The 26,037-nt window shown below is 41.9% G+C and overlaps 2 protein-coding genes across 9 annotated transcripts in view; one reads left to right on the top strand and one right to left on the bottom strand.

Moving 5' to 3' along the window:
• CCDC138 (coiled-coil domain containing 138) overlaps positions 1 to 11,645 on the top strand; it is a 71,238-nt gene extending 59,593 nt beyond the window's left edge. For all 7 annotated transcript variants that reach the window (XM_085898566.1, XM_085898562.1, XM_085898565.1 and 4 more), the window contains 3 exons: positions 10,340 to 10,516; positions 10,674 to 10,812; positions 11,045 to 11,645. In XM_085898566.1, the coding sequence (XP_085754692.1) occupies positions 10,340 to 10,516; positions 10,674 to 10,812; positions 11,045 to 11,237 (509 nt within the window). In that variant the 3' untranslated portion in view covers positions 11,238 to 11,645. The remainder of the gene's footprint in view (positions 1 to 10,339; positions 10,517 to 10,673; positions 10,813 to 11,044) is intronic.
• On the bottom strand, positions 11,510 to 24,480 carry YIPF5 (Yip1 domain family member 5). 2 transcript variants are annotated; one of them, XM_085898569.1, is made up of 6 exons: positions 24,323 to 24,480; positions 23,945 to 24,069; positions 15,270 to 15,418; positions 12,702 to 12,847; positions 12,360 to 12,541; positions 11,510 to 12,013 (listed from the first exon to the last, which is right to left on the bottom strand). In XM_085898569.1, the coding sequence occupies exons 2-6, from the start codon at positions 24,055 to 24,057 to the stop codon at positions 11,851 to 11,853; spliced, it is 753 nt and encodes a 250-aa protein (XP_085754695.1). In that variant the 5' UTR covers positions 24,058 to 24,069; positions 24,323 to 24,480; the 3' UTR covers positions 11,510 to 11,850. The 2 variants fall into 2 exon arrangements, with proteins under 2 accessions (XP_085754695.1, XP_085754696.1); XM_085898570.1 differs by having other exon boundaries at positions 24,330 to 24,472.
• Between the last annotated feature and the right edge of the window lie 1,557 nt (positions 24,481 to 26,037).

Below are 26,037 nucleotides of genomic sequence, written 5' to 3'. Positions count from 1 at the left end.
TGGACACAACTTCTCATGAAAAAAAGTTAACACTCAATCTTGTATTTTTTTTTTTTAATCATTGTAATTAATGAGGTGGCCAATTCTTTCCAGGGTTTGCATATTCACCCAAATATATTGAATGACATCTAAATCAGAGGTTCATGACTGTCTAGTAGGATAGAATGAGCTCTGAAAATAAATCTGGAATTTGCTTTGAATAATCAACTAACTCGTCAAGACAGTCATTGGCTGATGATAAGACGATCTTTCCTATAATCTCATGAATGTCACATCTTTGAAGTGCTCTTTTCTGATGTTGGAGGCTTGGAATTCCACCATGGAATTTGCTGTTTCCAGGCCCAAGCACTTGGCTTGACCTCAAAACCTGTTCTGCATTTGTCATAGCCTAAACCATCCCTTGATGATTATGGAATTTTTTTCTATTTTTTTTTTCTTGAATTCCCTTAATAATTAATGAATGAATCTCATGATGGTATAGTTAGCAGCATTTCATTTGGTGTTTTGAGACGATTCACGAAAAGTGGGCATCTATTGTGGACAAAAAACACAAGCACAAACAACTACAGTGGCCTGCAAAAGTAATCACTATTCATTTAGTAAATTCATTTAGATGAATTGGGAATAATGTAGAAACAATTTTTCCAAATGAACTTTTTTATTAGTAACTGAAGAGATAACATGAAACATTGTTTTAGTTGAAGGAGGTTACATGTCAGGAATACCAGCAAAAAAACATGTACAAATCAAAATTCACTGGTTGTAAAAGTATTCAGCCCCTCAGGTCAGCACTTGATGGAAGCATCTTTAGCAGCAATGACTGCTATGAGTCTTTGTGGGTAGATCTCCACCAGCTTTGCACAGTGAGATAGTGAAATCTTTATCCGTTCTTCATGTGGAAATTGCTCGAGTTCTGCCATGTCTTATGGGGATCGTCGATGGACTGCAATCTTCAAGTCTCACCCTAAATGTTCAATTGAGTTCAAGTCCGGACTTTGACTGTGTCACTCAACATTTATTTTCTTCTTAATCAATCACTCCAGTGTGGCTTCAGCTTTGTCCTTCAGATCATTGTCCTGCTGAAATGTGAATCTCTGACCCTGTTTCAGATTCATCGCTGATTCAAACAGGTTTTCATCAAGGATCCTCCTGTACTTTGCACCGTCCATTGTTCCTTCTATTCTGATGAACCTGCCAGTCCCTGCTGATGAAATGCAGCCCCATAACATGATGCTGCCCTCCACCACGCTTGACAGGAGGGATGGGTGTTGATTGGGTGATGTGCAGTGTTTGGCTCACGCCAGATGTAATGCTTTGAATTTCGACCAAAAAGTTCAATATTTTGAGTGGTGAAGCTGCTTCAACATTTGACCATTTCCATCCGTCCATCAAAAATAAAGAAGAATCTTTTGACAGTGCTTCTATGAAAAATGGACCCTTTTGACCCTTTAGTCTACTGCGACCCTAAAAACCCAAAAGTTCCCAAGGACCCACAAGGCCCCGAAAACCCATCGACCCTTTTAGACTCGTGTGTGTGTGTGTGTGTGTGTGTGTGTGTGTGTGTGTGTGTGTGTGTGTGTGTGTGTGTGTGTGTGTGTGTGTGTGTGTGTGTGTGTGTGTGTGTGTGTGTGTGTGTGTGTGTGTGTGTGTGTGAGAGAGAGAGAGAGAGAGAGAGAGAGAGAGAGAGAGAGAGAGAGAGAGAGAGAGAGAGAGAGAGAGAGAGAGAGAGAGAGAGAGAGAGAGAGAGAGAGAGAGAGAGAGAGAGAGAGAGAGAGAGAGAGAGAGAGAGAGAGAGAGAGAGAGAGAGAGAGAGAGAGAGAGAGAGAGAGAGAGAGAGAGAGAGAGAGAGAGAGAGAGAGAGAGAGAGAGAGAGAGAGAGAGAGAGAGAGAGAGAGAGAGAGAGAGAGAGAGAGAGAGAGAGAGAGAGAGAGAGAGAGAGAGAGAGAGAGAGAGAGAGAGAGAGAGAGAGAGAGAGAGAGAGAGAGAGAGAGAGAGAGAGAGAGAGAGAGAGAGAGAGAGAGAGAGAGAGAGAGAGAGAGAGAGAGAGAGAGAGAGAGAGAGATATAAGATGTGGAATGTGATGCACCAAAATGAACGTCATGATCTCCTGAGTTGATTTGGCTAATTAACTACAAATAACCCAGAAGAATTCCCGTGTTTTAAACGTACGCCATGTTCAGGTGTATAGGGCAGCTAAATAGGCCCTTCTGCAGCATGGCATTCTATTTACAAAATATATAATAAAAATAACGATAATATTGTACCAAACTATATGTTAATTATTACCAATAATATTAACAAGAATAATAATAGTAGTTTGGCAAGAATAATAACGAATGTATATAATCTCCACCCTGGCCCAAGTACATCTAATCTGGGCTTGGTGAAAGGCAAACTAATGCCTGCTGTACTGCTTGAGCAGGTATGCAACAAAGCCTTGAAGACCAATGAAAATTTGGTCCAACATGCCCATTCGTAATTATACTTCTAAAGGTTAATTCTGATGAGTGCCAAAGGGTAATTCTAAACAGTCCTAAAGGTTGGTTCTAAAGGGTAATTCTTATGGGTTTCGTTCATTTCTAGGCTTTGTCCATTTCTTATTAAAAATGCCAGTGAACCGCTTCCTTTGGACATGGGTGCGATTATTATTATTATTATTATTATTATTATTATTATTATTATTATTATTTTTTTTTTTCATCTTACAACAACTTTTTCCCCACATGCCTGTAGTATCATTAAGATGCTTTTTTGCAAATTACAGATGAGCTTTTTGATGTGTCTTTTTCAGTAATTGCTTGTCTTGCCAACTGTCCATAGAGGCTCGCTTTGTAAAGGGAATGGGATATTGTTGATTGATGGACACTGACCTCCATCTCAAACATAGAGCCTTGCAGATCTTTCAAAGTCATTTCAGTGACATCCCACACGAGTTTCCTGCTTACCCAGCTGTTGAGTTTGGATGGGTGACCTGATCTGGGTAGAGTGTGGGTGGTATGATATGTCTCCCACTTCATGATGGATTCCACCATGCTCAAAGGGATGATGAGTGACTGAAATATTATTATAACCCTCTCCTGAATTATTGTCAGGTCAGGCCAGATTGGATCTGTGACTTGCTTCAGGTACTATGTAAACCTGTTCCATGGTCGGGTTGTCGGCGACTAAACCGTCCCCCCCCCACCAGGTTTCCTGGTGAGGAGGGTGTATAGATATGGACACCCAGCAGGATTAAAAAGAAAACCCGTCAAAGGGCTGAGGAGCTGTTTGTGAATCAACGGCCATCCATATCTGGAGCCTGTGTCTGTGGCCATCCTTCTGCAGTCGGGTTACTTGTTACTTTTTTTTATTTTTTATTTTAGGAGGTTGGTGGCAGGATTTGCACTCCGGCCACCATAAAACATTTCATTCCGCAAAACCCACAAACGCAAAGAAAACTGAAAACCCACTCCGTGGGAGCACCTCCTGTGCTGCTGCCCTTCACAGGGCAGCTCACCGGATGACAGGATTGGGACAAAGCCTTCGGGACCCCCATTCCTTGATGATCGGAGGAAAAGCACCGGGTAAACTTCCTGAGTCAGACAGTGGTGGTGTGTGGCGGAGTGGTACTGAGGTGTTGTCCACCAGACGGCGGTCTCCTTGGGTTAACCTGAGGCGGTCCATTCGGGTGGGTGCCTGGAATGTCCTATCCCTGAGAGGATAATCACCTGTTTCTGTTATCTGAGCTTAAGCATTTGAACATCGGTATTGCAGCACTCTGAGGTTCGGAGACCGGATAGTGGCGAGATCATGGTGCATGGTTACACCTACTATTGGTCTGGTTACTCCTATGGTTACCATGCCCAAGGAATTGCTGTAGCTGTGTCCAATAAGCTGACTCCAACGACAATTGAGGTAACACCGGTCAATGAGCGTATTATGAGACCAAGGATTTGTCACTACTTGGATGTCGTTTCTCTGGTCTCTGTATATGCTCCGACTGAGGTGAGTGATCTCACCATGAAGGATGCATTCTATGCCGCACTCGAATCTGGTTGATCATTGCCCCAGGTGATACACTTCTGGTCTTGGGGGATTTCAATGCATCGACTGGTAATGATAGGGATGGTTATGATATATGTGTTGGTCCCCATGGGTCTGTAACTGAACCAGAATAGCACGAAGTTCCTTGACTTTGCAAGAAGTCATGGACTTAGGGTGGCTGGTTCATGGTTTTAGCACCCACAGGTTCATCGCTGGAATTGATATTCCAATGCTGGTGGTGTGGGAAAGGAGACTGACAATGTGCTTGTTGATGATCACTGGAGGATGATCCAGAACTGCAGGGTCCACCAGAGTGCTGAATTCAATACCGACCACAGGCTTTTAAGTAGCAACTCTAAAGTTACATCTTTAATCTGGGAGAATGGTGCTGTCCCAGCCGAGGCTGGATGTGTTGGCCAGCTGAAGAATGAGAGGGTACCTGAGGAGTTTGTGTACAAGCTGAGTGGGGATTTTGGGGGGTCTGGGTGCTTTGGGAAAACCTGAATAGTTGTGGAGTGCCTTCAAGACCATCATCCTTGATGTTGCATGTGGATGTCTTGTAACTCACCGTAGGGGGAAAAAGAATTGTCTCTCAAGGAACACTGGATACCATTGACCAGAGTCGCAGGGCCAGGCTTAATGGTCGAGCTGAGCTGTTCACGGAGTTGAGGCATAAAATTGTACGTGTGCTGAGAGTGGACAAGGAGGCCGACGTGCGAGGAATCCGTGAGGGGGTGAGACCATCACGTCTGATCAAGTGATTCTCATCCTGTTTCCAGGGGAATTTACGCATTGCATTCCTCCAAGCCCATCCCTCGGTGTACTGCAGTTTGAGCGGAGGATGGTGGGCTCTTGACAGATGGGTCTGAAGTGAAGGTCCGCTGGGCCAGTTACTTTGAGCTACTGTACCAGACGGACCCAACAGCTGTTGAGTTAGATGTCAGGGGTGTTACTATCCCTATTGCTGACCCTCCAATCAACTGTGATCCACCTTCATTTGTGGAAACGCAGGTGGCGGTGAACCAGCTGAATGGGTAAAGCTTCTGGGACCTGTGGCATCCACGCTGAACCTGTCAAGGATGGTGGAAATGCTGCACTCATATCGTTGCATGCAGTTATCTGCTCTGCCTGGAGCACAGGCATCATCCCAACTGACTAGAAGAGGGGCCTTGTTGTCCCTCTCTGAAAATGGAAGGGTGATCACCAGGACTGCAACAACAACTGACAGGTGACACTGCTCTCAGTGTCAGGCAAGGTCTTTGCTCAGATAATTCTTGATAGGGTTCACCACCATCTGCTTGAGTACCAGCCCCCAGAGCAGTCAGACTTTACACCAAAGAGGTCAACGATTCACCGTATCCTTGCTCTTCACAGATGAGAGTTTCGGCAGGGGCTGCTTGCAACATATGTTGATCTCTGCAAGTCATTTGATGCAGTGAATCGGGATGCCCTCTTGGGGGTGCCACAAAAACTAATCAATCAGATGTGTGAACTGTACTTTGGTACTGAGAGTGCTGTAAGATGTGGTGATACCATCTCTGACTTATTAGCTTGCCTGTTCGAAAAACAGAGAGCTATAGTGATACCTCTGGCGTGAGCGTGAAAATGTTAGTTTTTGGTGCAAGTTATTTTATATACTATATATATATGCTTCTCCACCACTGACTTCTTTGGAAATTTCCTTGGTCTTCCTGTTTGCCTTGTTGGTTGACCAAGTGAGGTGCACGTTAAAACTTGCAAGATAAGTGGGGGAGCTTAATTTATAAGGTAAATCAGTGATTACATATCGGTGAAACCTATTACAATTATTTTGTAACTTTTCAAACAAATCATTTGCTCCTGAAGTGATTTAAGGTTTATGAGGCAAAGGGTTTGAATACTTTATACAACTGACAATCATCTCGTTTTGTGTTAATTTAACTTTCAGTATTCACATTTTATCTGCATTTTTAGCTTTATCACTTTGGAGTCATTTGTAAAGGCTATGTATTAAGTTTGATTTTATAGCATCATGAAACTCGAACGGCACTCGGAAGAGCGCATACCTCTACCACTTAATGCCTGATACATGAGAACATCTTGGGCCCAATACATATTTTTGAAATATGCTACAAATCGTTTTTGGCCCGATCTCTCAATGGTGAATAATCACTTTAACAATTAAATAAATGTCGTATCTGCATCTGGATTTGGATCTTCACCAAAATTGAATCAATTCTTCCTTGTCACACACCAAATTAATGTCTCAAATGTGTTCAAACGTGAAGCTTAAAAGTAACAATTACATCAGTAGATGGCAGAATACAAATAATTATGCTTGCAGCCCAATTAACCACAATGAAAAAGAGAGTATGTGGCGGAAAGGCCTAATAGCAGCCATGACAGAGTCCTGCAGGCAGTGTGGCGGCTCTTACTGATGTCTTTACTTTGCAAAAGTGGCCCCCCTCAAAAATCGTGAAGATCACTGCTCTAAATACATCATCGAATGTCTTCTCAAGATAAGCATCAAATAAGATGCTTATCCCATTACAATTCACACATTTTTCGAATTTTTACTTGCCACTCACCAGATGAGCATTCATGAAATCTCGCACACAAATAATGCTTACATTTTTCTGCTATTTTCCAGGCTGAGCAAAATTCAAACACATAAATTGTCCTTCCTCGACTGATTGATAAACACTCGCTGGTTTGCAGCATTGCATGATACTAGCAAAGTTCTTTGTCTCCCTTCCATCCCCCCCCCCCCAAAAACAAAAAACTGCCAGAAGAAAATTATTCAATAAGATGTCTGGATGTCATCACATAATGGGGGGAATCGATTACGTATTTATATATAAATGTATTTTTTTTTAACATACAAGTGTCAAAATCACATGGGAGTGGAAAAACAGGGCACAAAAAATGGTCAACAGTGGGTCAGCCGATTTGCATTCCCATGTCAACCATACCAAGTGTATGTCCATTGTATACTGATGTCCATGTAATTCATGTAAAAAAGAAAAAAAAGTACACTTCTACTCCACTCTACTCATTTCTTTGGGCTGCAGTAACACATGAACAAGCTTAACTATGAGCATTAGACCATAAATAAAATTGGAAAAAAATAGGGTTTTTTTTCAGCAGGTTCAGCATCATCAACAAACACGGACCGTATGCACTCTTATCTTTAATGCCTCAGGGAGTGATGGAGTGACACCGGCCTGCAGTAAACTGCAGATTCCAGGCAACTGTTATTCTTGCCAAACATTCCTTTCAAAATTTATTTTTGGGGGTTGTCTGAATCTGGTGTTTGCTCCCCATCCATCCTGTCCCTCACCTCAAACGGGATTACTGCAGACTACCTTGGGATAAAGGCAGAATGTTAAAACTCTGTCTCTGCCTCCAAATCTCATGTACCCAACACCAATCTATCCCAATCTTACCCACTGGCAATTGGACTCTGTCTTCACTTGAGAAGGTAGATAAGGTTGTCCGGCTTGGGATCCTGCTTTGGCGAAGGGCCCAAATGGCATGAGTGCCCATGTTCTCAAATCGTGATCTGCCGTTTTGGTTTCCTATCTGCCTTAAACAGTCTGTCCTCTTGCACAAAAGTCAAACATCACTCCCATCCACAAGAAGGATGTAAAAACAGACCCCACCAATTATAGGCCAGTGAACTTGTTTCCAATATTACAAGCGAAATCAGAGTCCATCATTGCTTCTGATGTTGTCTTTCCTGTTTTCAAACAACCTGATCTCCAACCATCAGTTTGGATTCTGTCCTGGCAATTCAACTCTGGACATACTTCTGCTCCTCTCTGTAATGGTTGGAGGCTCTCAATCCTAAAGAAGAGGTTAGAAAGGTCTATATACTTTGCTTGACAAGCTCTATGTGGTATAGAAGGGCACCTTCATTCCAAGATTTCTGACTTCCTTCATTCACACATTTGATGTGTTGCCATCAATAGAACCCTCTCCTCTTCCAGTGGAGGCTGGAGCTCCCAAAGACAAAGTTTTAGACCCTATATTTTTCATTATCTAATGACCTCGCCGATGCCCTAGAGAACCCTCTCTTCCTTTTTGTAGATGACTCCACATTGTGTTATACAGGACCCTATCCCTCTGCTCAGCAGACAGCAGCTGTGTCCATCTCTGCTGATATGGAAATTCTGTCCACTGTGTGTCCTCCCTTACCCATTATTTCTCAGTCTCTCTCCATTTCATCCATCAATCCTACTGTTGGTGTGCCCCCCTCCCCCCTCTTTCTTGTGTTATGTCCTGATCTGATTTATCTCCAGGAGTTCTGTGTGTGCTCGTCTTAGATACCAGTCTGAAAAATCCCAGTCTCACTCTATTGCCCCAGAAGGATTGTCAAACAAACCCACCTCTCTATTCCCTTGGTTAAACACTGGAAGAGGTACATCATCTTGAACTTCTTGAGCCTCACTGTCAGTCATGGCCTTTCATGAACCAAACAGCAAATTTTTCCTCCAAAGCCAGCCGGAGACTAGGCATCCTCCAACAATCCAAGTGTTTCCTTGGTAAATCAGAGATTCTACGTGGCTTTTGTCAGTAGCTCAATGTAGTACTGCTGTTCACTTTGCATTGGTACCCCAGCATCACATCTGTCTCTCCTGGATTCTATGTAATCTAAAGCTCTCAAAATTATTGTAATTTCCTGTGATGAGGCTGAAGCACAAGGTTTGTGGATCTCACATTGCAGGCAGGTTCATAGTCTGTTTTCTACCCTATATTCTCCAACATTGCTCTCTGTTTGAAAAGTCCTCTCTAGAAACTTCAGGATACACACATTCATATACTGTGGTAACCCCCCTTCTGTGTTAAACTTCAAAAATCCAAGCTGTGTGCACCCCTTAACTTTTTTTTTCTTTTCTTCCTCACGTCTGCCTTCTATGAAACTGCCTTCCAGAGGTTGTTCTGTCTCTCTTCACTCCAGGACTTCAGGCAAGCAGTGCACTGCCATCACTCTTCATCCCCAATTCTGGCCCACGATCTTTATTACCTCAATTAACCTTTCCTAACTCGACAATATATTATTAATCTTTCCTAGCTCGTTTCAGTCTTTCCTCTCCTCTTCCTGTTCGTTAATTTCCTCAAGGCTTGTCCAACTGTCAGTCTGACCTTGCTCTTCCAAGAGCCTCACTCAGATAAAGAAAAAATTATCAAATAGTTTCCAAAGGCCTTGTGACAGCCAAGCATTCATGGCAACTTTGCTTTTTCATCCATTGATATTGGCTCTTACTATCTGGTGCAAAGCAGAATTTGGAAATCACCCACAAACAGGGAACACCAGATATTTCCAGCTATCATGACACAGGTTCATTGAACGCCACTATTGCTTTGTTCTTTTCAGAAATGCAGGCGATATTGATGGTTGTCTGGGTCTTGTGATAAAGTTGAAATTTTGGACCGTTTGAGCATGCCCTTTGTTAAAACCTCGACTTGGTTATGCTGTTGTATTTCTGCTTGCAATTCTCCAAAGTTCAAAATTTTTATTTGGTTTTATTTTGCCAATTGCTTAAAGGGTTTTTAAAGAGCATCTTTTGGTTTGTCTGGCTGTTTAAAAAAAATAAAAACAAAGTTTGGCTTATTGGCATTATTTGTTCATTGCGCCTTCTGTTTCAGTATAAATCTTATTTATATGTTGGTAAAAAGAGTTGAAGTGTGTAGTGTACATTGTCAATTTGCAAATTATCATTAAAAGTCCATTATCACTGGTGTACAAGTAAAACTAGATACCTTGTTGTTAAATCAGAGAATCTTTGCTTTCCTTATGTCTGCCATCAAGTGTTGGAAATTATAGCATGGTATGACTGGTATGGTGTACTCAGAAGTAAATAAGATAAGCAACGCATGAGCTTGTCGATGCATTGTGCCGACAGGATAGCTCAAATGTAGTGCATTCAGATTTTGAGTTGTCTGGTCTGGGTTGGATTCCTGAATCAACGATACACACCTACCTCATGCCTCACATGCAAGATGATGCATCAATGAGTGCCATTCCTTGGAAGGATGTGAAGCTGGGGAACCCTATGTTCATATGATTTTGAAGACGTTAAAACACTCATGGTGTGTTTATGAAAGGGTATGCAATTGCTGAGAACAGTGGCCATGATCTATCAGGAGACGAATTCAGTGGCAGTTGTCTCGGTAATGATACAACCAGCAGACCAAATTCATCAAACCCTAGTCAATATGCAATCGAGAACATTATTCATAAGAAGACACCAGCAATCGACAAATTGTGATTGTAGTGTTAGTAATTTACCGATAATCAGTACTCATCAAACAATGTTACAACCTGTGTCTCCAGTGGACCTTCTGGCTCAAGTATGGGACACATTTCGAGGTGATCTGCAAGATCTCACAGCCCGACATTTGTTCCTGCAACATGGAGCAATCGGTGCAATTATCCACTTCCTGCGCCCGTCGGCTCGTGGACTACTTTCCTCTGCCATAGACTCGCTACTTCTCATGGCTGCTGACCACAGTAAAATTGAGCTGTATCAATAATTCTTGTAAAATTTTTCACTTTTCCCAAGAAAACTTGGCTGCTGTGTTTTGTTTTTAAAAAAAAGTTAACAATAATCAAACCAATTCATTCTTGCCAACTGAAACATTCCATTATTGCTTGCTTGAATGCACAGAAGTGTCAGAGGCCTTTATAGCAGGGTGTGGAACCGAGGCCTTCTTCAGAAGTTGTGTTGCATTGCTGCGATCTCCACGAGTTGCACTCAACGTACTGGAGAAGTTGAGCATGCTGCTGCAGAATCTCTCCGTGCATCGGTATGATGCTCAGATCATTTAACGACTTATGGACCTACTAAACAAATGGCCCTTTTTTTCCTTTTCCTCCCACCCATTCAGCCCAAAATAAACTTAGAATGATAGCTTATCAGGGCAGCAGGCTATTCAGATTTTGTAATAGTCTCAATGAATGAATAATTGCCAATTTGCAAAAAGCAAGTTTGCTCTTTTCAGACAGACATTTTCTGACATCTTTTATTGTATCTAACAGGAAGTTGTTTGAGAAATTTGGCCTTCCTCGACTAATCGCAAGTCGCTGCCAAGACCCTGAAGCAAAGCATGCTTTCCTGACTGTGAACCTTCGCTCAGTGCTGTTGAACCTGGGTCTTCCTGCTGGAGGCACCACACTGGACCTCCCACTTTCCAACCGTCCTGCAGTGCCACGTGATGCTGTTTCCCTCTAAACTTTCGGATTTTCAAAATGATTCCAATAACTGTGTACAACTCTTCCCCCTTTAAGTCATACCTGTCTAAAAATCCAAGGTTGGAACTTTTTCAATACAAAGCGTTTGGATTTTATCCAAATGAGGAATTAAGAAAATTGTTCGTGGAATTTTAGTTCAATACTTAATGGCCAGACAGGATATTTTGGGAAAGGAATGAAGATATTAAATAATAATAATAAAAAAAATTACCATCCCAAAGGATTGCTTAATCAGAAAGTCCACAATGTGCACAAATTTGTACGTTCTTCATTGTGCAAAGGAAAAAGCAAAATAAACTATCACTGCAAAAGGGGCAAAACACCCAAATTGTTTTGTATCCTTGAAACATTCTGCAGAAAATAAAATAAAAAAACTCAGATCTCAAAACACGTCCTGAAATCCTGTCCATCAGATATCTGAATTTTACCAAAGGCCATATCATGCAGATTGTCTACCCAACTGGCATAGGTTTGACTCGCATCGATTTAGCAAAACAGGTCTTCGGTGCAATGCCTTACTCCAAAACGAATGGCGTGGAGTCGGAAAAACAGCATCGAGTTATAATGTGGGCCAAACAGGAGCTTTCTGAATCTCAGAACAGTGTGAGCAATGCAAAAACTCCATAAAGCAGGGCGCATGGGTAAGCCACCAGGAGCTGCTGTCCATCCATCGCCAGCGCAGAAATGATGAGCTTGGAAGCCGAAAGGCTGCACCAAGCTATTACCACTCCTGCCAACACCATACCCAGCAGTCCACTGTGGCAGAAGGAAAGTTAATGACAACAGTCTCAGAAAATCCATTCTGGTCAAAATATCAAGTCGAGTCCTATAGATTTGCAGCAAGACCAAAACTTGCTCCTCAAAACCTTCAATGTTTATTTATAGTTTGCAAAATTCTCAGTACTGTTTAACGTCAAACACCACAAAAAATGTTTGGATGCAGAAGGAACAATATTTGTCAACCTCTTGAAACATTCAAAATATAGATCTTTTCTTTACGATGCTTTTTACCAAAAATTACTTTATGCAAGTACACGAATGAAAAAGTGCACACCGCCAACAGTTAACGCTTCCCGAGTGACCACAAGACATCAGTACTTACTGAAGGGAGATTATGGCAGCAACAGCAGAGAGCAACACCATTGGCAGAAGACAGTAGCCGAGGATGCTTGCGACACAACCAAAGCCCACACCAGCCAGACTCATGAGGTTAAGTAGACAGTACATTCCCAAGCAGCCGAGTGCGCTGATCCCGTACACGTATCCAAACTGCATCTTACCCGCCTTTCAAGAAAACCAAAGAATAATAACAGCACTTGGCCTTTCTGTTGTAACACCAGATGCTGGTCATTCCCAACAAACAACTGTTTTAGATGGGACAAGTACTGCAAATCACAGCACATACTGTCCACTCAAAGGTCATCAACAAATATGTCAAACTTACAAGGAGGAGCGTCGCACCGAACGCAAGGCAAAACACTATGGGCCCAGTGAGGTCTGTCTCATTAACGATTCCTCCATCGGTAGCACGAAAAGGATTCAGCACAGTGAGTGTCTTCTGCCAGATGTGGTCAAAGTTGATGCCCAGTTCTGATGGAAAGAAAAAAAAAAATCAAAAGACTAGAAGGGCACTCGGTGGAGCGCATACCTCCGCCACATAATGCCTGATCCATGAGAACATATCGGGCCTATTACATTTTTGAAATATCATGCGATACAGTGCTGTATAGTTTTTGGCCCTTTCTCTCAATGGTGAAGAATCGCTGTGAAAATTAAATAATTCTCGTATCCAGATCCGCATTCGGATCTTCACCAAAATCAAACCAATTCGTCCTTGTGACACTCTCAACCTGTCCACCAAGTTTCGTCAGAATCCGTCCACAACTTTTTGAGATATCGTGCTATATATCGGTTTAGCCCAATCTCCCAATGGTGAAGAATCACTTTAAAAATTCTAGTAGTCGGATCCGGAACGTCACCAAAATCGATTCAATTCTTCCTTGTCACACACCCAACCTGTCCACCAAGTTTTGTCCGAATCCGTCTACAACTTTTTGAGATATCCTGTACACAAATAGACATAAAGGGGTGAAAACAACTTCTTTCACCTTCGGTGGCGGAGGTAATAACAGAAATCGATAGTTACATTTTGAACAACGACCAAATCTAAATGTGATAACATAATATTTGGGAGATGGGAAAGTTAAAACCTATTGACGAATGTCATACAAGTTAGTGTGGAAAGGTTGCATTCAGTAAAATAGCAACATCCCTTTAAAATGAACACCATATTTGATGATGCAATATCCAACTAGCAAAGTACAAGGGCAAGCTCATTATTTGGATGTAATTGGATGGAGAATAAAGCATACATGAATGAGAACAGCACTCAGTAGAGCTCATACCTCCACCAGGCCAGATCTGGATCCAGACCTGAACCAAATTGTAATTGGCTTGTTCTTGTCACCTAACCAACTCATCCACAACTTTTTGAAATATCATGCTATATCGGCCTATCGTTTTTGGTCCCCATCGCTCAATGGTAAAGAATCACCTTAAAAATTCCCAAATCTGGATCTTCACCAAAATCTAAGCAATTTGTCCTGATCACACACCCAACCAGACCATCAAATTTCATCCAAATCCATCCACAACTATTTGAGATTCTTCTTCTTCTTCTCTCGAGTGCAGCCTTCTGGCTGGAGGTTGCACCATTGGTTAGGGACGCGGCTATGCCGCTGATGTAGTGTCCCTATTACCAGTACACTGGTATTCATTTTGCCGAACTCAGAAGGATGACAGGCTGAGTCAACCTCACCTGGTATTAATTCAGTGGCCAACAGGGCTCCAACTCAGGACCCAAGGATCCCAAGTCAGCCACCCTAACCACTAAGCCAATGCCAGGGTACTATTTGAGATGTCCTGCAGACAAACAAACAGACAGACAGACTGAAAGGGGTGAAATATCCTGCTCACACAAACAGACAGACAGACAGGGGTAAAAACATAACGTACGTCCAACCTCCGTGGCAGAGGTAACAATACCTCTGATATATCAGGTCAGCATAAAAATAAAGATATTGTAAACCTTTGGTGGTAAAAAATGCACCCAGAGGTAAAAAGGAGAGTTGTTCTCTCCCCCCCCCCCCCCCCACAGCATCAGAAGTTTCTGAAAAAATAGTCAAACACTTGCCGAAAACAGCGTAGTTTATTAGCCTGTCCCGCAGTGCAGTGGGAGACAGAGCTTTGCAACTGTGTGTGTGCGTGCGTGCCAACTGTTTTACCAATTGAGCTTTGGCCATAAAATTTTCAACAAACATTTATTTTGAGAATGTAGTGATGAACATTTAATAATTGGGTCAAAATGTGAATGGGCAGAGTCGTAGTAACTATAAATAGCCCCACACTTTTTTTTTTTTTTTTTCGCCCTGGATATGAGTTCTGGGAATATGGTTGCTTGGGGAAAAGCCAATTACATGGAGGCCCATCCCTGTAACCTCTTTCTCAGCATTGAAAATGATCAAAAGTGTTCAGGGCTTCTTCGATAACTGGAGAGTGAGAATGGTAAAGGCACATAATGATAGCACGTCAAGCATGAGATGGCTGTTTTTTTTTTAAGTTTAGTGCGAATACAAAACAGACCGGCTTTGCATTTTGGGATGCTTTATATTTTTGGGTTTTTTTTGCTTCCGATGCTCTTTTTCTGCAAAAAAAAACAAAAAAACACACAAGTTCTCCTTCAAAGTATTTGAATGCCAAAGCACTTGGTAATAGAACACATTCCACGATAAAAATAAAAATAAAAATAACTCATCATGGAAAATACTGTACATGCAATACTTGCATTAAAATAATGTTTCTATAATAATTGCAATCACACCAAAACAAAGGTACAAAGTTTATTATACAGTTGCAAATGAAGGGGAATCCAAAGAAAAATAGCTCAACTTATGGAATATATAAAACGAGCGAAGTTACTTTTCCCGAAAGGAAATGCCAGTGAAATGCAAACCTTCCAGCAACGGTGCTTCTTCCTCAAAGCCTCCGCCGTACGTGTGCATGGTGCTCGGATTGGCGAACGTCGGCGTGGGATTGTAGATTTGCCCGGAATAAGCTGCAGGATGCCGGTGTGCATACATTTCTTGCTGAGGATAGGGAACGCTAACAGAAGCGTGGGGTAAAACAAGGTTAAAAGAAAGCTATTACATTCAGTTTTGGTTCAGCATGATCTTGAAAATGATCAGTTATAATTGGTAATAACACTCGGTGTATTTTACGACGGAAAGGTAAGCTGAAGTTTTCCTTTTTGAATGACCATTTTGGTGCACAAATCAGTATTACCCTAAGGGTGTTTAAAAATCAACTACAAAGCATCGACTTCACAGATCACCTCGATGACAGTCGATCATGAGCCAGCTGGGTTTTTATTAACAATCTTGTGAGATACAGCATTTCTTCAGTATTCTTTGATTTCTAGAAGCTTTGAATCAAAATCTTTAAAGGAGCACAATTTAATTTGTAAACCCAATTTTTTTTTTCCAACAAGTTTTGGCCTCTGAAGCATTTCCATCTGAACAGACAGCTCATGATGCTCAGAACGCAGGTTCAAGCTTGTCTATTACACTGGTCAACAACAAATTTGTTGTCTGCATTTTTTAAGCTGATTTCGGACGAATCTGATGCGCTGAATCCAAAACTCACATTAGTTTTGTTCAATCAGGTCAAGTTTTTGAGATATGGCCACATGTCGTTTTTTACATTTTTGTTCACATGTACACATGTGTGGAGCATTTTAGAAGAAGTTGGTGGGGGTAAAATGTCATGTCAAATAATTGTTTTGATTGGAAATAATTATTTTAATGACAAGAAGTATTCAGGTACGATAGTTCTGGGTGATTATGTCGAAAAGGGATCAGTTTGAAGTCATAAAACCTCAAAATCTTCCAAAAATTGGTGAGGCAAAGCATAAAGTTCGTGGATCAAAACTAAAGTTAATGGGGCAGATTTTGTAATAATGTGATACAAAAAAGTTGTATTTCTTGAAATAACGAACTCTGAAGAATGTACAATACCTACATGCGCCAATTTATGACATGCGCTTCTGCTCAAGCTTGGAGTGCCACAGTACGAACCCAAAGATTGGAGACTGTTCATTGACAGCAGCAAGCGATCACTGAAATGTGTTCTGCTACACAACGGCAACCAGTTTGCCTCTGTACCCATGGCTCACTCGACTACACTGAAGGAGAAGTATGAAGCGGTGAAGTACGTGCTGGAGAAAATTGGTTATGATCAGCATAAGTGGTTTATTTGTGTTGACCTGAAGATGGTGAACTTTTTGTTGGGACAACAGTCTGGCTTCACCAAGTACCCATGTTTTCTGTGCATGTGGGATAGTAGGGACCGTGCTCAGCATTACACGAAGAAGGACTGGCCTGTGCGGGAGGAATTGGTGCCATGCAAAGAAAGGAACGTCATCAACGACCCTCTGGTGGACAGAGACAGAATACTCTTCCCACCGCTGCACATCAAGCTCGGCTTAATCAAGCAGTTCACCAAGGCTCTGGACAAAGATGGTGACTGCTTCACTTACTTGTGCCAGGCTTTTCCAGGATTGACCATGGAGAAGTTGAAAGTTGGCATCTTTGATGGTTCTCAGATCCGTCAGCTCATCAGAGATCCAGAGTTCAAAAACTCAATGAACGAAGTGGAACTGGAAGCGTGGAAGACATTTGTTTTGGTAGTGAAGAACTTTCTTGGCAACAATAAGGCCAGAAACTACGCAGAACTTGTCAACAACATGCTGACTGCTTTCAGAAACCTGGGCTGCAACATGAGCATCAAGATGCACTACCTATTTTCACATATGAACCGGTTTCCTGAGAACCTGGGTTCAATGAGTGACGAGCAGGGGGAGAGATTCCATCAGGACATGAAGGAGATGGAGATCAGGTATCAGGGTCGCTGGGACGCAGTCATGATGGCTGACTACTGTTGGAATCTGAAGAGAGACCTCCCTGCCGCTGAACATTCCAGGAGTTCGAAGAAACGGAAGTTCAAGCCCTGAAGTTTGAACAGTGGTGACGCAACATGCAATTTACTTGTACTTACCTTTATCAATGCCCACCATTCAGATGACAGTAATCGATGTTTCTATCATGTAATCAATAAATGTTGTTGGCAAAACATTTTTTTTTCTTAAAAACATGTTTAGGATGATATGTGTTGACAAAAATCAGCTGATAATGCCACAAAAATGTAATTGATTTTGTCACAAGATCTGATTTTTTCAAATCAACTTAGCACAAAAACCTGACCTGATGGAGAGAAACGGATGCCATTTCCTGATTCAGCAGTGCCAGAATACCCTAATTCACTTGTAGAAATCTAGACAACATTCAGAAAGTAAAAAATTGTTGACCAGTGTTATTTATTGGTTCACAAAAAAATATTTTCACGAAAAAATAAGTGACCACTATGACTATATTCGTTATTGGTGTGTGTCTGTCTGTCTGTCTGTCTGTCTGTCTGTCTGTCCCGAGCATAGCTCCGTGGGTTTTGATCGGATCCTGATAAAATTTTGGTGGGAGGTTTACATCATGATCTCATTGTGTTTTCCTGAGAAAATGAGCGGAGCGGGGTGCACCCATTATGGGCGGAGCCACGCCCAAAAAACGTGTTTTTAGGGGGTAGCCGATTTCAATTTGCATCTTCTCCTAGGGGGTTTGCCGAATGTGACAGGGGTTTCGGTATTTGGTTGGCCCAATGGCACCTGCATAGCTCCACAGAGCTCGATTTTTCATTTTCGTCCCAAGGTCAAGGTCACGAACTTAGAAAATTGCGAATTTTGACATAAAAATCCATCTTCTCTGAGGGGGTTTGTCGAATCTGGCAGGGGTTTCGGTATTTGGTTAGCCCAATGGCACCTACGTAGCCCCACGGAGCTCAATTTTTCATTTTCGTCCCAAGGTCAAGGTCACAGGGTCACGAACTTAGAAAATTGCGAATTTTGACATAAAAATCATACGACCGCCCAAACTTTGAGAGCAAGGATGACAATATGTTTTATGCATAATCTTGAGGTCATTCCCCACCTAAAGTCTTGCAACCATTTTGCTCTATCTCGAACACCTTGCCCATGGCGCCCCTTCAAGTTTGTTTTTATGCTGATTTCATCAAAGTATGGATAATCCGAGGAGTGTGAAATGCCATATAGCCTATATGATGTTATATTGTTCCTGGAATGTTCCAGAGGAAGTTTTGCACCAAAGGTCATAATCCTTGACCTTTAAAGTTTACAAAGGTCAAATTTTCAAAGTTGTGGGAATCGAACCGGGTTTTCGACCTTCTTCGACGAACTAACTCCAATAAGCTATAGCACGTATCCTGTTTCCTTATGTTAATGTCCACAACATTGTTTTGTGACCTTTTAAGGTTATGCAAAGGTAAAATTTTGAAAGTTGTTGAACGAAACCGAGTTTGACATTTTGCAGCTAATAACCTGTCACTCGTACCACATCATGTTGATCATTTTTATAACTTGGTCAAACATTATCACATTGTCTCATCCTTGACTTCTGAAACGATCTACATCGTCAAATACCACTCGTGAACCATTGTCGTCTTCAGACTTGTCAGTCTTTACAATTTACATTAAAGTGTACAGTCTACTAATGTCCAGTGCAGGACTTGTAATTCAATATGCAAGTGCAGTGCACGCATGCACACCCTTTTATTGGTATAGCTATACGCCTCAATCTACTTATTGTGTTTGGGAAGTTTCTTGAACAAAATAGAGGGGTGTGGGGAGGACAAGATGGACACAGAAGTAGACTCTCAGGAAGGACAAACTGGAAATTTGGAAGGTGGGCTTGGGGGTGGGAGGATAATGGGTGTATAAAAGATCATGATTTTGGATTGGGGATGATCTGACATGGACGTGAACAGCTGTCTTGCAGACCTAGAGGGAAGAATGAGAGTGAAGAGAATGTTGAAGTTGGTTCTACAGGCAGGAAAAAGAGGAACAAATGTGTGGAGGTGAGCAGTGATTCTGGATTTTGGGAATTTCACCAGAAGGGGGTCGAGAGTGGACTGAATGCACCCTGGATGAACTTGGAGTGGGGGGGGGAATGGACAAAGCACAGAAAGAGCAAAGGGTACAAGACCAGAAAAGTGGCAGGAGAAGACAGAGACCACCGACCTATCTGTAATGGGAGAGTGATAGGTTCATAGACTCAGCTTCATCGCTGGAGAATCCAATGTTGCAAAATGGTGCTGTCATCAGAAATGCAGTGGAATTAAGGGAAGCTTGGTGACTGGGAGTTTCAGATGTAAATCATGATACAAAGAAGATGGGGGGTAATAGATATGGGATTTGAAATCATGCTGGAAAAGGTTTTTTTTTTTTTTTTTTTTTAATTAACTTCAGATATTTGGTTCAATGCAAGAACGATGACAAGGGAAGCATGGAATAATTGGTGAGCATTAAGAGGCATTGTAACAAACAAAAATGTCAAGAGAAGTAAAGAATAGGGGATATTTGGTCTGTATTACACCAGTTTTGATGTACCACAGTGAGAAATGGGGAATGAGGGTAGAAGATGAGAAGAATTGAGAGGACAGAGCTGAGGATGATGAGATGAATGTCAGGTAATAATTAGGATAAGCAGAGTAGTGTAGACATAAGAAAGAGACTCAAAGTTAGTAGTACTGAGGAAGAGTAGAGAAAGTGAAGAGCAAAGTGGTTTCAGCTTGTGGTGAGAAGGAAGAGGAAGAAGCAGAATTTGTAGTTTAAGGGAGCAATTCCAATGGTGCCATTTTTAGCTCGCCTATTCGAAGAACAGAGAGCTAGAGCAATACCCCCGACGTGAGTGTCAGCGTGAAAATGTTAAAGTTTTTGGTGCAAGTTCTTTTTTCCTTTCTAATGTTTTTATCTACCACACTATTTTTTATACGCCCAAAGCCTGGTGTTGGCGCAGTGGTAAGGGCAGCGGCTTGGGATCCGAAAGGTCCTGAGTTCAAGCCCCGTTAGGCCACTGAATTAATACACCAGGGGGTTGACTCAGTCTGTCATCCTTCCGAGGTCGGCAAAATGAGTACCAGTGTACTGGGCCGGTGTATACCCCGGTTAAAATAGGTGTACCATTTCCCTGTGTCGTAAGAAGCGACCAGGGTTGCGTCAGGAAGGGCATCCGGCGTAAAACATGTGCCAAATCACAATGCGGATCATACGAATGATCCGCTGTGGCGACCCCTAACGGGAGCAGCCGAAAGAAGAAGAAGAAGACTATTTTTTATACGCCCAATATATATATATATATATATATATATATATATATATATATATATATATATATATATATATATATATATATATATATATATATATATATATAGGGGCGTATTATGTGATACCGGTCGTCCATCCATCTGTCCGTTCCTGTCCGCACTCTAACTCCCAAAGTTTTCAACTTTCATGTTTCATATTTGGTACATGGGTACAGACTGTGGAGACGGTGTGTCGCGACATACGTTCGTCATCGAAAGTGGTTGCCATGGCAACCAGGATGCTGTTTTCCATGTTGTAGCACAATTCTGCATATACCTTCTTGTTCGGGCATATATTGTGCTCACTTGCGCTCTTGTTACTGATTACAATATACAAATACATATATTGCATTATTGCTTGAAAATTATTTGGATCAGACTTCACTGCAATGCTTTATAAAAAATAATTATTAGACTCGTCTTTTAAAAAACGAAAACGATAAATATATAAACAGGCGAGCATTGGGTGGCTTTGACACCAACTCTCTGGTTATTATTCCATGACAACAGGAACCCTTTAGATTTTAGAATAATGTGTAACGGACATGAAAGGAGCACACATTATACATCGTGATACAGCACTTATTGAAGCAATAGAAAATGTATACAAAACACACAAACAACAACCACAGCCATGACAGCAACAAGAACTACATGTGCAACTATCGGGGATAACTCTGTGGTGGTAAATATCATCCAATACAACACAGACAGCCTCATCAGCAAGACCATGCAACCTGAACACTTAGCTCTTACAAACAATATTGAGATGGCAATTGCACAAGAAACCAAAGTGCACGAGAGAATAAAGACACCGACCCTTCCCAATTATACACCGATAGGTGCAAACGGACCGGACACCAGAGGTGGAGGCCTCGTCACATACATTCACAAGTCGATTAAATATACAGATATCAGGCAAGACACAAAAGCACTACCACCAGAAAACACACTTGAGCTTCAAGCTATCAAAATTAAAACTGGTATTAAAGAACAACCCCCTCCCACTGTACCAACCAAATACTCACCACAACGAAAGACACCATTCACCAACCAAACACCAGAGACCATAGCATTTCCACACAACTGAATTCGTTTTTCATAATCAATGATCCAGACCAACACGCAAAACGTATGTACGCACAACGATCTGCTACTTTCAGACAAAGGTCAAATGACCTTTTGACATTTGACCCCCAAACCTGCCCAGTTCAACTTTGCATCATAATATACATTTGTACCAAGTTAGGGAAAATCCATTCTGCAGTTCACAAGATATCATGGTAACAAAATCATCACGCACCGACAAACTGAACACATCATGCTTCCGGCAGTGGAGGTATAAAAAAAACAAAATGCGCACATCCATGCTGAACACATTTAAGACACTCGAAAGCACTGAATTTGGACACCATAAAGAAACATCACAAATATACAAACAATACATGAGATGAGTCATTGACTACTCCAGCTCATCCTGGGCCTTTAACCTATTAGACATCTCATCGCGCTACAAACCATACAAAACAAACCCCTTCACATCATCACAGGTTGTACATTAACAACTCCCGACGAGCAACTACACACGGAGGCAAAAATATTTAAATAAAAATAAAAATAAAACACCACTTGGACATGAACAACTCCTTGCCGCTGCAAATGCCAACCCTAATCAGCCAAATGACAACCCTTACCCTGCCCAGTCTTGAGAAAAACGACGGTGGAAAGGTCTTTTAAACTCTTGCTTTGCGTTTCCAGCACGATCGACATTTCCCACGAGCCTCAATTTTGTCTGAATCTTGATATTCCCCAACGCCGAGAGTGAAAGAAGTGCCAAGAAGGTTATTTGTGTTCTCCTGTGTTCAAGTAAATAATTGAATCGAAATAAAAGAAAGCTTCAAAGGCTGTCGATTAAAGAAAAGACATCATCAGATGTTTACCTCCGTTGATGCAGCATCTTTTACACCACCTTATTTAACAAGTTACATTAGTTCTTCATGCCTGTTGTTTGTGTTCTTTATGGCATCCCTACAAACAGTCGGTTTCATGTTTGGAATGATTTTCAATTTTGACTGAAAAAAATTACCTTACGTGTGTGTGTGTGTGTGTGTGTGTGTGTGTGTGTGTGTGTGTGTGTGTGTGTGTGTGTGTGTGTGTGTGTGTGTGTGTGTGTGTGTGTGTGTGTGTGTGTGTGTGTGTGTGTGTGTGTGTGTGTGTGTGCTCGGGACAAGATTCCATACAATTTGTCAAATTCAGAGCCAAGTACTGCTAAACTGCAGGTCCATGTTTGAATTGGTGTTCAAAATATAAAATTCAATTGAAATGAGGTAGTTCCTCGATTGTAGACCAACGTATGTAGACAGGCAGACTGATCAAATTGCTTAACCCTGCTTTTCGTTTCACGCATGGAGTAAAAACAATTCATACCCACATCGCCATAAATGCAATCGGTAACCTGGGCCCAAAACAGTATCCTGGGCACTAAACCCACAACCATCAACGGCACAGAGAAATTGCTCCCCATGTCTGATGGTGGTGTTCATCTTTCACGCTTCCGCTACGCCTGGTGTTGGCTTAACGGTTAGGGTGGCTGGCTTAAGATTTAACGTCTCGAGGTCAAGCCCCTTTTTTACCATCGAATTAACACCAGGCAGGTTGACTCAGCCTGCCATCCTTCCGAGGTCAGCGAAATGAGTACCAACGTGCTGACAGCAGGGGGAATTGCATCAGCGGCACAGCCACACCCACAGAAAATGATGCAGCCACAAGCTGCATGTGAATAAATAAAGAAAACACTACTGCCGTGGACACCACGCACAACTGTTGCAGTTCAAACATACACTCAATGACACCTGTAACCACTGCCAGGCCGCCGTACACACAATGAAGCACATTATTTTCAGACCGCGTGGTCGTGGCTGTACGATGGTGAAGGCTCTCGTTCGAAGCGAGGGATCTCCGAGTCTTTCCCTGGAGATCGATCAGCTATACCACCGTGCTGCGGACCTGTTCGAGCAGAACTGACCAGGGCTAATCACCAACAACTACTACGTGCTCCTAAAAAGGTCCTTTTTTTTTCCGTGTTTTTCACTTCACTTATAATTATTATCTGAAATAGAAACATTGGAACCGTTTCATCGTAAAAAGGTACGTGGAAGAAAACAACGGTTCTCGGCCTTGGGACTCGGGAGCGTTAAAGTAGGATAGTCACAACACTGCCATGAGCAAACGTTTACAACTTCTACTGAATTACACTTTTAAAGGGATCGAAAACAGGCAGCACCTCGTCTCCAAGCTTCCTCTTGTTCCGTCTCATGAAATCACAATCAGTAAAAACAAAGGGACGTTTGTATGTCTCACCCGCTGTAATAGACATCTTGTCCTGCACTGTACTTCGTCGGTTGATCATCCACGTTGTACGACGCTTGGTAGAAATCCGCTGTGAATTGGTCCGGTTGTCCAAAGTTGGCCATCTCCGGCGTTTACTACGAATATATAGATATATATTTTTTATTATTATTTAAGGAACGAATCACTTAAAACCAAGCTGTTCATAACATAGCATAACAGTCACGGATCGCAACACAGACAGCCTGTCATACCATGACAAACAGTCACTAGTTCGAAGAAAGCGATTGAGCAGGGCAATCCGAGTAGGCCCACATAACCGATAAGGCAATCACCGCGGAAGCATCAAGTACCCAAAGAATAAATCTTTACAAGAAGAACCTCACAAACCTCGCACCGTAACTGCAGCTCAGGTTTCATCCACCGACAGCGAGAGAACCGAGAAGCGACCGTTACATGAAAGCTCACCGTCCCACGTCAGCACGGGCCTCGGCCATGATACACTTCCGGTATACAAATAAAAACCGAGGGCGATTTGCACGATTTAAAAAAGACAAAACATCACATCATTATTATTATTATTATTATTATTATTACTTTTTTGTATCTTTATATAACAACCGTGATGAGTTCATAAACTGAGCAATGTACGTATTTCGCATTTTTTCTTCTTGTCGTATCATGCACCCCCCCCCCTTCTCATTTTTGGGCGGGACGTTGGATTTGTTCGTGAGGGCCTTCGAGTAAAATAAAGCAAACAAGGACAAACGTGTCCAAGAGCCGCGTCCTAAAGGCAATAACAACAACAACAACAACAACAACAACAACAACAACAACTTCCGATATTTCGTCACGTGCCTTGATGGAGCCAATAGCGAGACCCGTCATGGAGGCTCCTCGTTCATGACGAGAAAATCGTGTATTTACGAAATTACAAAACATTAAATGGAATAATCTTTAAACAGTAACGTGAACCTTTCGAAACTTTAAAGCAAATGTCCGAATATATTTAAAAGTTCATGATAGACGCTCTCAAAAGGCACCGTCTATGTGAGGATGTGTACAGGTGTTTTGTATTTAAGGAGATCCGGATCCTGTATATGAAAGAGCCGAGTCCTGAAAGAAGAAGAAGAAGAAGAAGAAGAAGAAGAAGAAGAAGAAGAAGAAGAAGAAGAAGAAGAAGAAGAAGAAGAAGAAGAAGAAGTCGTCGTCGTCGAGCTCCCGAAGAGCCAGCGTTCGCTTCGCGAGACGCAGCTCATGCAATTCAAACGTTATCACTGTACATGGTTTTTTACGTAATACCGTACAGTACGTCACAATTTAAATCGATAAATTCATTAAATATCTAATTTATTATCGATGTGAAAACGTTGAGATTTTACATGAAATTATTAATATATATAAACATCGTATATTGTGTATTTCGATTCAAGACACTGTTGAATCAATAAACTCGATGGTATTCAGAGAATAACCCTGCAACGGTGTTGAGAAGGACTTGATATGCGAGGCAACTGCTTTGGCAGGAAATTTGTAATTGCATGCATCAACACTTTCTGAGGTAAATGTGTACAAACTACAAATTATACTTTTGAAAAATCTGCTATACACTACATTCATAAGCCTTTACAAAGTGGCTTTTGTTCTCGTTCTCCAGTGTTCTCAAGGTTGATAAAAACGCCAGAATAGATCGCCAAAGTATAAATCGGGAGATCGTTAAAACGCCGAATTTTACTCTTCCTCCTCCTCCTCCTCCTCCTCCTCCTCCTCCTCTTCTTCTTCTTCTTCCTCCTCTTCCACCTCTTCCTCTTCCTCTTCCTCTTCCTCTTCCTCTTCCTCTTCCTCTTCCTCTTCCTCTTCGCTTTTTTTCGTCAATCGAGCACAATGAAGGCTGAGGTGATTCCATCGTCAGAATGATTCTGATTTCTCGCGCGATGAAGTGACATTGCCTCTGGGCTTTATTATAGGCTTTTCCATACATGGCAAGTTGAAGGCGACAAAACACGGGTTGGTAAGAATCGAAAGCGGATTTTTTGTGGTTTTTTTTTAACCATTTGTGCGCTGCAGTCGCTGGTTTGCGACGATATAAAAATAACTGAAACAAG

The sequence above is a fragment of the Eptatretus burgeri genome, chromosome 10, assembly GCF_056783735.1.
Source record: "Eptatretus burgeri isolate ZD-2024b chromosome 10, Ebu_testis_v1, whole genome shotgun sequence".
NCBI classification, from domain to species: Eukaryota; Metazoa; Chordata; class Myxini; order Myxiniformes; family Myxinidae; genus Eptatretus; species Eptatretus burgeri.
The sequence above is the reverse complement of the archived record's forward strand: the minus strand, read 5'-3'. Positions and strand labels throughout refer to the sequence as shown.

Excerpts from the sequence above, each read along its gene's own strand:
- YIPF5 (XM_085898569.1), bottom strand. The coding sequence starts at position 24,057 with ATGGCCAACTTTGGACAACCGGACCAATTCACAGCGGATTTCTACCAA. Across the intron at positions 12,848-15,269 it reads AGAAGCACCGTTGCTGGAAG|AACTGGGCATCAACTTTGAC; the intron begins GTTTGCATTTCA and ends TCTTTCCATCAG. Across the intron at positions 12,014-12,359 it reads GCTGCCATAATCTCCCTTCA|TGGACTGCTGGGTATGGTGT; the intron begins GTAAGTACTGAT and ends CTTCTGCCACAG.